Raw genomic sequence first — 14,367 nt, forward strand, 5'->3', positions numbered from 1 at the left:
TCGATGTAGTTGAAGAATGGCGATGCCAATTCCTCTGACCAGAGTTCGCCTGTGCTTTGGATGGCCGGATTGTCTAGGATGTCAAGCAAGTCCGAGTAGTTGTATTGCTCGCCGGCTGCATCTGAGCAACTGACGTTTCTGAATGGCACGAGTGCAATGTTGCATTGCAGTGTCTCCAAGCTGTTCGAGTTGACACAGTTGTAGACGTAGCCATACCATGGCAATCCCATGACAAGTTTGTCGGGCGAGATTCCGAGTGCTGTGAAATTGTACATTCCTTGCTCGACGCTGGTTGGTGGTGAGTTGGCGCTGGCTGTGCACAACGAGCTGAAGACCTGCGAGCGCAGATCGTAGTCCATCACGACGAGGAAGTCCGACGCCTGTGCCAGCCCGACATAGTCGTAGTAGCGACCGTCGATTCCATTTGGCGACCAGGCGACATCCACTGTCACTTGGTAGTTGGGATTGGCCGACTTGAAAGCGACGCTGGTCTGTGCCACCAGACCGGTGTAGAGTGCGGACAGTACCGATTGCTCGGGATAGATTGGATCCTCAACATCGAAATTGATACCGTCAAAGTGCGAGTTTTGCACGAGCGCCAGCTGTTCGGCGATCCACTGTTGTTGGTACGATTGGTTGGTGAGCTGGTCGATGGGGAAGCCCGTTCCATAGACGAGACGCACGCCATGACTGTGCGCGGTGCAGAGCAGTTGTGGATCGGGATTCGAGTAGAAAAGAGCGATCGTTGTCAAGATGCTCCAGTCGTAGGTCTGGTAGGTATTGTTGTCCGTCGAGAATCCGAGGAACTCTTGTCTTGGACCGATATTCAATGGTTGACACAATGAAACATCGGAGCAAGGGCAATTGTTACCAGTAGCAGCAGCAACTGATATCAAATTGACAAAACATAAAAATACAACAACAAATAAGATCTTTAACATATTAATTTTTCAGTAATTATATATTAGTAAGTAAATTAATTGGATTGACTGACAATCAATTCCCAAAACAACATGTTCAGAAGAACAAATGTTTGCAAACAGAAATTATTAACAAATTAAAAAAAAATAAAATTCATTCAGATTTTTTTTAAATGTTTTTTTTTTTTTTTTTGAGAACCAAGATATGATTTTGAGAGACAATATAATTGGGTTCCGATGATTAAACTCTTCAAACCCATCCTTATTTCGAAAATCAACAAATATCTTAAATGATTAAAGAGAGGATGTTGTTCAATTATTTTATTTTTTAATTTGTTTATTTTTGTGATGATGATCAGCACTATTCAATCAAAAAAAAGGTTATAACTTAAATACCAACATTATTATCATTAAATTTTCAAGTGAAATCTTTAAAGAATTTTCATTTGAGCATTACCAACAAAGCAAGTATCAGATGGTGAGGAATGAAATAGAAATATTTAGGTTTGTAAACTTTTTAAAAACACTTTATTTATTACTTACAAGTAACGTCTTTAAATAAGAATATGATGATTAAATAGTATTTCAAGTTTAATTATTAACTCTATTTTATTATTGGAAGAGTTGTAAAGTTTATTTTTATATTCACAAACAATTTATAATTGAACACAATTTTGTGTGTGTAAAGTATAATCTATTTTAAAACTTTTTTTTTTTGAAAATAAATAAACAAAAACATAATTATGTTTTAACAATTATTTAGATAAAAATAATCAATTAAACATTTACAATATTATTTTTATTTGTTTTTATTTTTTATTTTTTTTGAAATAGTTGCAATTGCCTAATTTTTTTGTTCAACCTTGAATTCCACTGGTGGATGTAAAACCAAAAAAAATATCCAAAAAGTTTAAAAAAAAAAGGATTCAATCACGAGTGATCTGAAATTTCAGTCAAACAATCAATTCAATTAGAGGTGTTACAAATTGTTGGGCACATATCCACAACCTCTATTTAACGTTTTTATTTTTTATTTATTTTTTTCATCACAAAACAAAATATCTTTCATAACTTTGAACTTAACATTTAATTACTTTATTTAGTTAAATACTTACTATATTTATATTATATTAAATATCTATTAGATATTATAGTTTAGTTTATAGGTTATAAATAGATATATATATATATTTATATTTAGATTAGTTATTTATTTATTGAAAAAAAAGAAAAACAAAAAATGTTTAAAAATGTATATATAAAATTTATAATAGCTCTTTTGTTTTCATTGTCGATAAGAACATTGTTTGCATTTGATGAACCAAGTGGTGTACCTGTTTATGGTAAATATATATATATGAATCTAGATAAAATAGAATAGAATTTTCATTTAATTTACACAATTAATTATCTATTTTTTATAGTTATGCTACCATTGGATACACTTTCAAATGATAATCAATTGAATAATGCATCGACTCTATATCAACAATTAGTTTATCTAAAAGAGAACTCTCAGATATCAGGGTATGTAATGAATATGATGATCTGATCAGATCAGATCTGATCTGTCTTCTGAATAACTAGCAAACTAACATAAATACATAAACTTATAATATCATATATATATAAATAATCAATTTTTAAACAATAGTGTTATGACTGATGTTTGGTGGGGACTGGTAGAACAGCAGCCAAATCAATATAATTGGTCTGGGTATGTAAATTGATTATGTTACACTTTGCGAAAGTGAAATTTGTAAAAACATAAAGTTTAAACTAAACATTTTTTTTTATTTATTGTCAAAAAACAGATATGAACAACTTTTTAACTTGGTTACAAAAGCAAATTTAAATATAAAAGTTACACTTTCTTTTCATCAATGTGGAGGTAATGTTGGTGATACTTGTAATATACCATTACCTCCATGGGTCTTATCCGTTGGTAAATCAAATCGTAAGTAGATATTCAATATGAGATACATGAATGTGTGTTTATTTGAATCATTTACTAATCTATCTATATTTATATATATATATGTTTATATAGCCGATATATTCTATACTGATCAATCATTGAATAGAGACGAAGAGTATCTCTCTTGTGGAATCGATTTGGAACCGTTGTTTGGTGGAAGAACTCCTGTTGATATCTACGCAGATTTCATGGCGAGTTTCAAGCAGACCTTTGCTTACTTGATGCCCGAGACACTGCGTGAGATTCAAGTTGGTCTTGGTCCAGCGGGTGAGATGCGTTATCCTTCGTATCAACTGGCATACTGGACGTTCCCAGGAGTCGGTGAGTTCCAATGCTACGACAAGTACTTGCTGGCGCAGTTGGCAGCCGCCGCCAACACCTCGGGCAATCCACTGTGGGGTCACGCCGGTCCTAACAACGCAGGCACCTACAATAGCGTGCCGTCGCAAACCGGATTCTTCTACAATGGATTCCAAAACTACCAGTCTACGTACGGTCAGTTCTTCCTGACTTGGTACTCCGACACACTGATTGCACACGGCGATAGAATCTTGTCGCAAGCCAGCAGCATTTTCGCGCATACCAACGTCAATCTCACTGCGAAGGTGTCTGGAATCCACTGGTGGTATGGCGACCCCTCACATGCCGCCGAGCTCACCGCTGGCTACAAGAACGACCAGGGCCAAGCATACATTGACATTGCAACGATGTTTGCCAAGCACGGTGTCGCCTTTGATTTCACCTGTCTTGAAATGCGTGACAGTGAACAACCGGCCAGTTGTCTATGTAGACCAGAGGAGCTAGTTGGACAAACAAAACAAGCTGCTATGCAAGCACAAATAAGTAAGTTTTATTAACAAAATCAAAACAATCAATCAATCAATCAAATAAATTAACTTTTGTTTTATATTTATAGGTTATTCAGGTGAGAATGCACTTCAAAGATATGATCAAGCAGCTTACTCTGAGATTGAATATGAATCTACAAGATACAACTTTTTAATTTCAGGATTCTCCTATCTGAGGTTAGATGATTATTTATTGAGCAGTCAAGCTTTTCCACTTTTCCAAAGTTTTGTTTCAACAATGTCGTCTTTGCAAGCTTAAATTTAATATATTCTAGACCACAAACAATAGAATCTTAATTATAAATAATAAAATCTAATAAAATTTATTATTCTTTTTCTGATTGACAAACAACTAAACTAGATTTGCAATGCTTTTACTCCACCACTCTTTTTGTCAATCAAAAAATGTTTGTCTATTTTGTCAATCATCCTGATTTTGATGATTGACAAACTAAATAACTCAATTTTAGTGCGGAAAGTTTAATGACTGAGAAAGATTGCTAGTTGAAAAAAGTTAACTATAAAATGGATGTTTAAGTATCAAATCATTATAAAGCAAGTTTAAAAGTACTACTTTCTTTTATACATAAATAATATATATATTTAAAAGTTATATCCTTATAGCTATAAATATTTAAAGATGAATTTAAAACTTAAACAATATTGTCAAAGAGCATTCCCAACTGTGAAGGAGATGGTAACCGGATATGTTGAACTGCCAGCCAATTCAGTGGAACGACCATTCTGGGTGGTGATGTCCGAGCAATTCCAAGAACCAAAGGTCTACAAGTACCACAATTCCAATATCAACAGAATAAAGTTACAAAAGGAGTATGATACCAAATTCTTTGTACCGAGAATTAACGAGGGTAGATCTATCAGATATTTCAGTGACGAGAAATTGGCAATTCCAAGACTCGATGAGTCTGAGGTTCAAGCGATGCTACAACAATTATCAGCCAAAGAAGATTCCCCAGAGATCAAAGATAAAGCCATCTTTTTATCAAATCTTTTAAAGAACTCAAGAAAATAAACAACATCTTTCTTTTTATATAATTTGTTTCACATAATATTTTACACTTGAACTCTTGCAGTTGTTCTTTTCTTTATTTATACATTTATAGTTATATCTTTTATTTTTTTATGATAATTCCACCACTGTTCTTGGGTAATGAAAGATTATATTGATTTTTGATTAAATATACAACTATTGTTATTATTATCTATAACAACGATGTGACTTGATATCAAGTCATGTGACACATTTTAGCTATTTCTTTTTTTTTTTTTGACAGCTTCTTTATCTTCACTTCGAAAAAAAATGAAAATAAAGAATCTTTTGGTTAAATTTTTTTCATTATTTTTTTTCAAACAAGTATAAAAAAAGAGCTAGTTATAACTCTAACCATAAACAAAAGATATATCTATCTATCGAAATCGAGAGCCGAGAAAAAAAAAAACAAAAAGAAAAGAAAAGAAAAATCAAGAGTTATTTATAAGAAGCCAAATTTATTAAACGACAATCAAGATTTCTTTTTTTTTTGATTGTAAATTTTTGAATTGATAACAAATCTCTATTATAATTACAATACTGTTTTGTAATTGGTTACATTTAGTTCGGTTCAGTTCAGTTCGGTTCGGTTAGGTTCGGTTCAAGTTTGGTTGATTTATAGTTTCTGTTTGTTCGTTTCGTTTTGTTTTGTTTTGTTTTGATTGTAGTGATTGGTTGGTTGGTTGACTCTAATATCAAATACAATACACAATCTTACATTACATACATTACAACATGTTTAAAACACAAACATTCAAATCTATAGATTGTCCATTCCAAGATCGGTGTCATCTTGGCGTTGAGATATGTCCTTTTCGACACAAAGACACAAGACAGCAGATCTTTCAAGTTGCAGATGATCTGTCTTTTCTCTTTGGTATACAAGATAAACAACCACAACAACAACAAGCACAGACACAACAAGCACAGACAACCCTATCTTCACCTTTACAACACCAACACCAGCAACAACAAATACAGCCACAACAAGTACAGACAACTTTATCTTCACCTTTACAACACCAACACCAGCAACAAATTCCACAGGTACAAGTACATCCACAAGTACAACCACAGCAACAGCAACAACAACAACCACTAGATGATATAGGATTCTTGTTTAATCCTAAACCTGTGCAACAGTCGCCACAACAACAACAAACTACACCTCCCCTACCACAGCAACAGCAACAGCAACAACCACAACATAGTCAACAAGCATATAATAATAACAACCCACAACAACATAATGGAATGGATATCGATAGAGTTAATCAGCAGCAACAACAACAACAAAATAAACAAGGTTATCAACAGCCATATAACCAACAGCAACAACAACAGCAACCACAGGGATATAATCAACAGTCGCAGCAGCAACATGGATATAATCAGCAACAACAGTCGTATAGTCAGCAACCAGGTTACAATCAACAACAACAAGGATACCAGCAGCAACAACAACAACCATATAATCAACAGCAATCGGGATATAATCAACAGCAAAACTACAATCAGCAACAACAACAACCATATAACCAACAACAATCGGGATACAATCAGCAGCACTATCAACACCAGACACACAGTCAGCAACATCAGCAGCCATATAACCAACAACAGCACTACCCACAACAGCAGCACCAGCAACCATACCAACAACAATCAAACAATCAACAATATAATGTATACAATCAACAATATCAGCAACAACCATACCAACAACAACACCAGCAACAACAACAACAACCATACCAACAACAGCATCAACAATCATATCAACATCAACATCAACAACCTTATTCACAACAGCAACAACAACAACAACCACAGCAACAACAACATCATTATCAACAGCAACATCAACAACCTTATTCACAACAAGACTATGGTAATCATCATCATCATCATCAACAACAACAATCACAACAACATCACCATCATACACAACATCAACAATCACAATCACAACAACAACAAAGTTCATATAATCGACAATATTCTAGTCCATCACCACAACGTTCACAACAACAACAACAATCACAACAACCACAGGTACCATCAATTCAAGATCCAAGAAAGAAAGCAGCACAACTACCTATTCCTTACGTTAAACAACAACCCGAAGATAGTAGCGATAGTGAAGCATCCTCTTCAGAGTCACATTTGAATCCACCACCTGCCACCGCCCGAAAAGTCAAGGCAAAAGTTAAAGACACCGCTACATCTCAGCCACCAAAGAAAGTGCTCAAATTCAACAACGACGACAACGGACAAGAGACCTCTTTACACTCATCTACCGACTCTTTAAACAACACCAGCAGCAGTGGTGGTAGTAACGTCAGCAAAACACTACCACCCAAGAAACAATATAAATTCGCCAGTACTGGTGAAACAGTAGTTGCCAACACCTATCCCGTCCCGCTGAAACAGATGAACTCTTCGACGTCGATAACGAACGTACCGATAATGATGACCACTGCAACATCACCTACACTCGGTTCTTCAAATAACTCACACTCACACTTACACTCACACTCACACTCACTCAATACAAGTAACTCTAATATTAACAACAACAATAATAATAATACAACAGCACAAGCATTGTCATCAACACCTGTCAAACAAGAAGAAGAGAAATCAACAACGACTACAACGGCAGCTGCAGCAGCACCACCCGTACTTGACGTACAGAAACTAAAGACATCGATATGGAATCCATCGCTCAAGAACATCCTCTCTAAGACACCGTCACAGGAGATGCAAAATATCGTATCGAACGACAACTACGACGTCACAAAGTGGAAAGAACTTGGCATTGACATTGCACTACTACCTACCATACCAGCTGAAACAAGAGCTAAAGTACCAAGATCTGTGAGGCAATCGTAAGTACAATAATGACAATGATAATAATAAAATGCGTCAAACATCTCATCTAATCTATCAAAAAAAAAAAAAAAAAAGAATATTATTTTATATTTTAGAGAAATGTATAGGTATTGTATCAAATAGTCATACTGCAATCGATGCATCGAAATCCATCGAGGAGAAACTGTATTCCACTGCCACCAGTAAAAATGGTAAGAACAACATATCAATCTTAATTAATATTAATTATAATAACAAAAAAAAAAAAAAAAAAAGCATTTTACTAACATCTACTATTCATCTACTGACTATTCATTTATTTTTGCGAAAAAAAAAGTATATTTAAATTTAGTTGAAAATGAATTACCAAACTATTTGAAGCAACTGTCTGGTTTATCGAATTAACAAAATAAAATAAATAAAAAAAAATCAGATAATAATAACAAAACTTTTTATTTTATTTTATTATTGATTAGCATTTTTAGATATTATCTTATCTCTCTTTTATATAATAATAATAATCAATTATCTATTCACAATATTTTAAAATATTGAAATTTCATTATCATTGTTTGGATTGTTCATATTTGATACTTTTTCATTTTTTTTTTTAATTTAATAATCAATCTAAATAATTGTCATTTTACAATATTATAATTCTTTTTATTGATAAACTATCTAATCTTATAAGAATCAATGTTATTTATTTGAACAAAACTGTTAAACCTGAGAGAAAGTGCGCCAAAATTTAAAAAAATAAAAGAATTTCAAATTCACAGGGTTTTGCCGCCTTTTTCGTTAAAAAAAAAAAATAAGTTTTAATTTATTACTTTTTAATGATTATGAAAAAAAATGTTTAGTTTATCATTTAACTCAAGGACTAATTTGCTTTCAATTATTTACTTTTTCTTTATTTTTATTATTTTTAATTTTTAAATATAAGAAAATATAATAAAACTTAACTTATGTATATATCAATTGATTGTTGTTAACTTTTTTTTAACTTATTCATAATCAATAATAAAAAAAACAATCACAAATCACTCTACCTACTCTTTAATTAGAAAAAAACTAAACTAAAACAAAAAGAACACTTATTTAAGTATAATTGCTTTTTATTTTATTTTTCTAAATTTATTTATCTTTCTTTCTTTTTTTTAAATTCTACAAACCTTTATAATCACAATCTATCTTATTTTTTGTAGTTAGTTAGTTAGTTTTATTTATTTATTTTCTTTTTTTATCACTTTAACATCATCATCATCATACATATAATCAAAAATGGCAACAGCATCACCATTACCACAATCTGCCTATTTAACTTTGTTTGAGGAAAATAACAAGCCCTCAAAGAAATTCACATTAAAATCAAATAAATTCACTATTGGAAGGTAAGTCTTTATAATTTATAAATTAATTAAAAATAAAAAAAAAGACAATAATGATATTAATTTTATTTTTGAATAAATATTAGTGGTTTGGAAAACAGTCTTAGAATTCATTTACCTGGTGTATCTACACTTCATACTGTAATCGAATTGGAAAATGGAAATGTAATGTATATTCTTTTTTTTTTTTAATAATAAACTAAAAATGAACATATTTATTAATTTAAATTTAATATTATTTTTAGGCAATCTTATCCAATGCAAGCAAGACCAATCCAACTTTTTTAAATGAGAAAAAAGTACAGAAACCAACTCAATTGAAAGACGGTGATATCGTTTCGATTCTTGGTAGAAAATTCCAATTCAATACCTCGCAACTCATCAGCACTCCAAAGACACCGAAACTCTCCAAAGTTCCAATAAGTGAAAGAGTATGTTATAGATGATAACAAACCAACAACTAACAATAGTTAATTCATAGTCAGATTACTTACTTTTATTTATTCTTCTTGTTTTTATATGTTAACATAAAAATAGAAAAAGATTCCACTTCAACCACTCGATAATATTATGGCAGATAACAATAGCAATGCTGCTTCGCCTGCTGCCACCAAGAAGCCGTTGGTCGCACCAAGCACCGTCGCAAAGATCAACGTCTCCAAAGGAACACAATTGATAAAGAAACAACAGCCAATTAAATTGTTTGCTGAGCCAACTCCTCAGAAGCAAACAAAGCGTGCCGCCACTCCCTACAAGAGAGTTCAATTGGAAGATTGTTCATCCGATGAAGAGGATGAGCATATGGACAACAATGAAAATAATAGCAACAACAGTCAATTCAGTAGTGATGAAGATGACAACTCTGAGAATTACAATTATGACAACAACGATGTAATGTCTACACCAGGCTCACAGTATTCCACACCGACCAGCATGTTCAATGCCTCGTCGAGTATGTCGCCACCAAACACTCCGTACTCTGTGTACTCGAATAACTCGGCACTCTCTGCCAACTCCAAGACCACCAAGTCTGGTAGCAAGTCGACACCCGGCGTCGTTCAGTTTGACGTCGCCACACCGGCACCTTCCACAACCAAGCCAATTCGTGGCATCCTCAAGACCCCACGTCCAAAGCCATACGAAATGACACCGGAAGGTACACTCGCCATGTCCACCTTTATGAACTCGACTTCCAACGTTGACGGTACCATCCCATTCCACCTCACTCAAAGTGTTCTCCAATACCAACAACCACAACAAACACCAGCCAGACAACAAGTTACTACTGCAAAGACACCGATTTCCATCCTCAAGTCATCGATTGCCAAAGTAGATCAACAACAACAACCAAACACTACCACTCCAAACAAGAAGGGAATCAAGATTGCAGCCAACAATCACACATTGGAGTTCAAAAAGAATGAAGTAATCTTGTCCACTCCAGCCAAACGTCTCAGTACCAACAACTCTCCAATGTCCACTGATGATCTTGAAATGGAAGAAGAACCAGTTGTTGTTGCTAGTGAAGAACAAGAACAACAACAACTTGAGGAGATGGAGGAAGAACAAGAGGAAGAGACTACCACTTCAACAAAGAATAAGAAGAACAAGAAGAAGAAGAACAACAAGAAAGCTCAGCCACTTGTTATTGTTCCAAGACATACTCCAGACGAGAAGAATCAAAACAAGCCAAATACATTCAATCGTATTGATGGATCTTTGATTTCTCCAGCTGCCACTCCAGTCGTCGCCACTAGAACTTCAGATCCATTGGTGAAGCGTACCGTTCGTGAGCAAATCAGATCCACCGATGCTGATATTGTCACATTCGATGACTCTTTTGCCAGTGACTACAGTATCTTTACACCAGCCGCAAGTCGTCGTGCCTCCACACTGTCCAACAAGAACTCACCCATTTTCACACCACAACGCTTGTCCTTGCCCACATCCGCTGGTACCCCACTGTCCAGACAATCCACACCAAACTCTGCTCGTAAATCTCTGTTCGAATCGATCTCATCTGCCATTTCTTCTCTCTCCAATTCTTCAACACCAAACAAAAGACAACAAGTCGAAGAAGAAGAAGAAGTCGAAGAGGAAGAAGATGTTATGATGGAAGATGAGTTGGAAGAAGAAGAAGAAGACGAATATTACTCTGCTAATGACAGTATCTATACTGAGAATCAAGAAGAAGTAGAGGAGCAAGAAGAGTTAGAAGAGCAAGAAGAGTTGGAGGAGTTGGAAGAAGAAGAAGAAATTGAAGAGGAGGAGGAAGTTGACGGTGTGTCTTACGAAGGAGTCGAAGAAGCCGATGAAGAAGAGGAAGTCGACGAAGAGTTTGAAGATGCTCAAGAGAATAACTATGCTGATGTAGAGTTTGACACCGATAATCATTTTGCTTCAAGTGCTTCCGATGAGCAAGATCAAGAGGAAGTAGAAGAGGAAGAAGAAGACGACGATGAGTTGTACGTAGAAGAAGCTGATGAAGAAACTGAAACCGATCAACTCGAAGGTGAACAAGTCAATGCCGAAATTTCTCAGCTTGCCGAAGAAGAGATCATTTCTGAAATTGCTGATTTGGCTGAAGAAGCAGCAGAGTATTTGGAAGAGGAGTTGGAACTTCAAGAAGATGAGGAACTTGAATTGGCCGAAGAGGAAGCTGAGGAAGAAGAGGAAGAAGTAGAGGAAGATCTCGAAGAGAACCTTGAAACTGCTGATCCTATTGAATTCCACCAAGACGAATTGGAGTTGGCTCATGCATTGGACGCTGAGAATGCCGAGGCTGAACTGGCCGAAGACGAGTTGGAAGAAGAACTCGAAGAAACAGAGTTGGCTGAGGAAGAGGTTGACGAAGAACAAGATGCTTCGAACTTGGTCGAGCAAGACGATGACGAGACCGACGAAGACCAAGAGGAGCCAGACTTTGATGCACTCGAGTATGCAGAGGACTACGAAGAAGAAGAAGAAGAAGATATAGGAGAACTCGAAGAATTCGAAGAAGCCGACCAATACCCAGAGGAAGAGGCAGACTCTGATGCGCTTGAACTTGAAGACGAGTTCAATGCCGATGAAGAGTTGGTTCAAGACGACGCTGACGAATTGGATGCCGACAATCAAGAGGACATCATGGATGGTGTTGAATACGAAGAGGAGTTGAAGGAAGATGACTCTGAAGAAGAAGAAGAGGAAGAGGAAGAGGAGGAGGAGGAGGAGAATGTTGATGATATTCAGATGGATGACGAGCATTACATTCAAGAGTTTGATGAAGTTCCATTTGAAGATGAAGTGGCGGAAGAGGAAGAAGAGGAGGAGGCAAACATTCAAAATGTTGTTCAAACCCCTGTAAAATCCTCCACTCCAGTCAAGTCTCAAACACCAGCTAAGATTCAGACACCACTCAAGACTCAAACGCCAGTCAAGTCTCAAACCCCAGCCAAGGTTGAGCAAACTCCACTCAAGACTCAAACACCAGTCAAGACTCAGACACCAGTCAAGACTCAAACACCAGCCAAGGTTGCTCAGACACCAATCAAGGTTGAGCAAACACCACTCAAGTCTCAAACACCAGCCAAGTCTCAAACACCAGCCAAGACTGCCCAAACCCCAGCCAAGGTCGAACAAACACCAATTAAGACTCAAACACCAATTAAGGTTCAAACACCAGCCAAGACTCAGACACCAGTCAAGACTCAAACACCAGCCAAGACTCAGACACCAGTTAAAGTTGAAAGTCCAGTTGTCACTTCACAAAGTTCCACACCAATTTCCGATCCAAAGAAGCGTAAGAGTATTTCAATGAGTGATTTGTTCACTGACTCTGCTGTCAAACCAAGAAAATCATTGGCCACAACACCCAGCACTGAAACTCCTTCTGCCATGCGTTCTTTGAGAAGAAGCTTTGTTTCTACCATTGACAGTTTCGATCCAGATTTAGTCCACTCTGTCTCATCCAGACCACAGATTCCACAACAAGATGACTCCAATCTCGAGAAGGAATTCGAATCTGAATTGACCATCGAGGAGCAACCAGCCGAAGTCGAGCAACCAACTCCATCAAAATCAAAGAGATCAAAGCGTGCCAAGAAATCTGTAGTCGAAGAAGAACCACAATTCACTGAGGAGCATGTTGATGAACCAATGATTGAGGAGACTTCAGCAGATGTTGTTGAGGAAGAAGTACAAGAAGAGGTTGTTCCAGAGCCAACACCAAAGAAGTCCAAGAGATCCAAGACCAAGGCAAAGCGTAATCAAGAACCAGAGCCAGTCGTTGAAGAAAAACCAGAGCCAGTCGTCGAAGAGGTAGTTCCAGAGCCAACAACAAAGAAGTCGAGAAGATCAAAGAAAGAGAAAGTTGTCGAGACTCCAGTTGAAGAGGAGGAACCACAACCAGTTGTAGAGGAAGCAGTCCCAGAACCAACAACAAAGAAGTCCAGAAGATCAAAGAAGACTGTTGAGCCGGTTGTTGAAGAAGAACCCGAGCCAGTCGTCGAAGAGGTAGTTCAAGAGCCAACAACAAAGAAGTCGAGAAGATCAAAGAAGACAGTTGAACAAGTCGTCGAAGAGGAGCCTGAGCCAGTCGTCGAAGAGGTAGTTCAAGAGCCAACAACAAAGAAGTCGAGAAGATCAAAGAAAACTGTTGAACCAGTCGTCGAAGAGGAAGTAGCGAAAGTTGAGGAAGTCAAGCCAACCAAAAAGTCATCAAAGAAGAGAGCTGCCGTTGAGGAACCAGTTGTCGTCGAAGCCGAAGAAGAAGTAGTGGAGGAAGTCAAGCCAACCAAATCTTCAAGAACCAAGTCATCAAAGAAAGAACAACCGGAAGTTGTTGAGCAAGAGGAGAAACCATCCAAGAGATCAAAGTCTTCGAAATCATCAAAGAAGGAACAACCAGTCGTTGATGAAGCTGAGCAAGAACAAGCACAAGTTGAGGAAGTTGCAGCCAAGTCTTCCAGAACCAAGTCTTCTAAATCAAAGAAAGCTGTTGTTGCTGAGCCAGTAGTTGAAGAGGTCGTTGAGGAAGTCAAGTCGACCAAGTCTTCAAAATCAAAGACATCATCAAAGTCCAAGAAGGAACCAGTCGTCGAGGATGAAGAAATGGAACAAGAGGAAGTTCAAACCAAGCCAGCCAGTAAATCATCTTCAAGATCAAAGTCATCATCAAAGTCAAAGAAACAACAAGAGGAAGTAGAAGAAGTAGAACAAGAGGAAGAGGAGAAATCAACAAAGAAAGGAAAGAGATCAACTACCTCTGCTCCAATCGAAGAAGAGAAACCAAAGAAGAAATCAAGAGCAAAGTATCATTACTAAAATG

General features: G+C 36.4%; 4 protein-coding genes across 4 annotated transcripts; all 4 read left to right on the top strand.

The window, feature by feature from the left end:
* Positions 1–16: 16 nt before the first annotated feature.
* On the top strand, positions 17–4,005 carry PPL_00313 (uncharacterized protein; the record flags this gene model as incomplete). Its single annotated transcript, XM_020571349.1, has 9 exons — positions 17–85; positions 171–298; positions 482–777; positions 2,195–2,263; positions 2,345–2,447; positions 2,575–2,637; positions 2,735–2,877; positions 2,971–3,741; positions 3,815–4,005. The coding sequence occupies 9 exons, from the start codon at positions 17–19 to the stop codon at positions 4,003–4,005; spliced, it is 1,833 nt and encodes a 610-aa protein (XP_020438623.1).
* A 266-nt stretch (positions 4,006–4,271) lies between these two features.
* On the top strand, positions 4,272–4,779 carry PPL_00314 (uncharacterized protein; the record flags this gene model as incomplete). The annotated part of the gene is made up of 2 exons (XM_020571350.1): positions 4,272–4,277; positions 4,357–4,779. The coding sequence occupies 2 exons, from the start codon at positions 4,272–4,274 to the stop codon at positions 4,777–4,779; spliced, it is 429 nt and encodes a 142-aa protein (XP_020438624.1).
* A 753-nt stretch (positions 4,780–5,532) lies between these two features.
* PPL_00315 (uncharacterized protein) lies at positions 5,533–8,076 on the top strand (the record flags this gene model as incomplete). The annotated part of the gene is made up of 3 exons (XM_020571351.1): positions 5,533–7,688; positions 7,816–7,883; positions 8,024–8,076. The coding sequence occupies 3 exons, from the start codon at positions 5,533–5,535 to the stop codon at positions 8,074–8,076; spliced, it is 2,277 nt and encodes a 758-aa protein (XP_020438625.1).
* Positions 8,077–8,952: 876 nt separating this feature from the next.
* Positions 8,953–14,363, top strand: PPL_00316 (uncharacterized protein; the record flags this gene model as incomplete). The annotated part of the gene is made up of 4 exons (XM_020571352.1): positions 8,953–9,062; positions 9,146–9,224; positions 9,305–9,490; positions 9,597–14,363. 4 exons carry the CDS (start codon positions 8,953–8,955, stop codon positions 14,361–14,363), a joined length of 5,142 nt encoding a protein of 1,713 aa, XP_020438626.1.
* Positions 14,364–14,367: the final 4 nt, after the last annotated feature.

The sequence above is a fragment of the Heterostelium album genome, assembly GCF_000004825.1.
Source record: "Heterostelium album PN500 unplaced genomic scaffold PPL_scaffold1, whole genome shotgun sequence".
NCBI classification, from domain to species: Eukaryota; Evosea; class Eumycetozoa; order Acytosteliales; family Acytosteliaceae; genus Heterostelium; species Heterostelium album.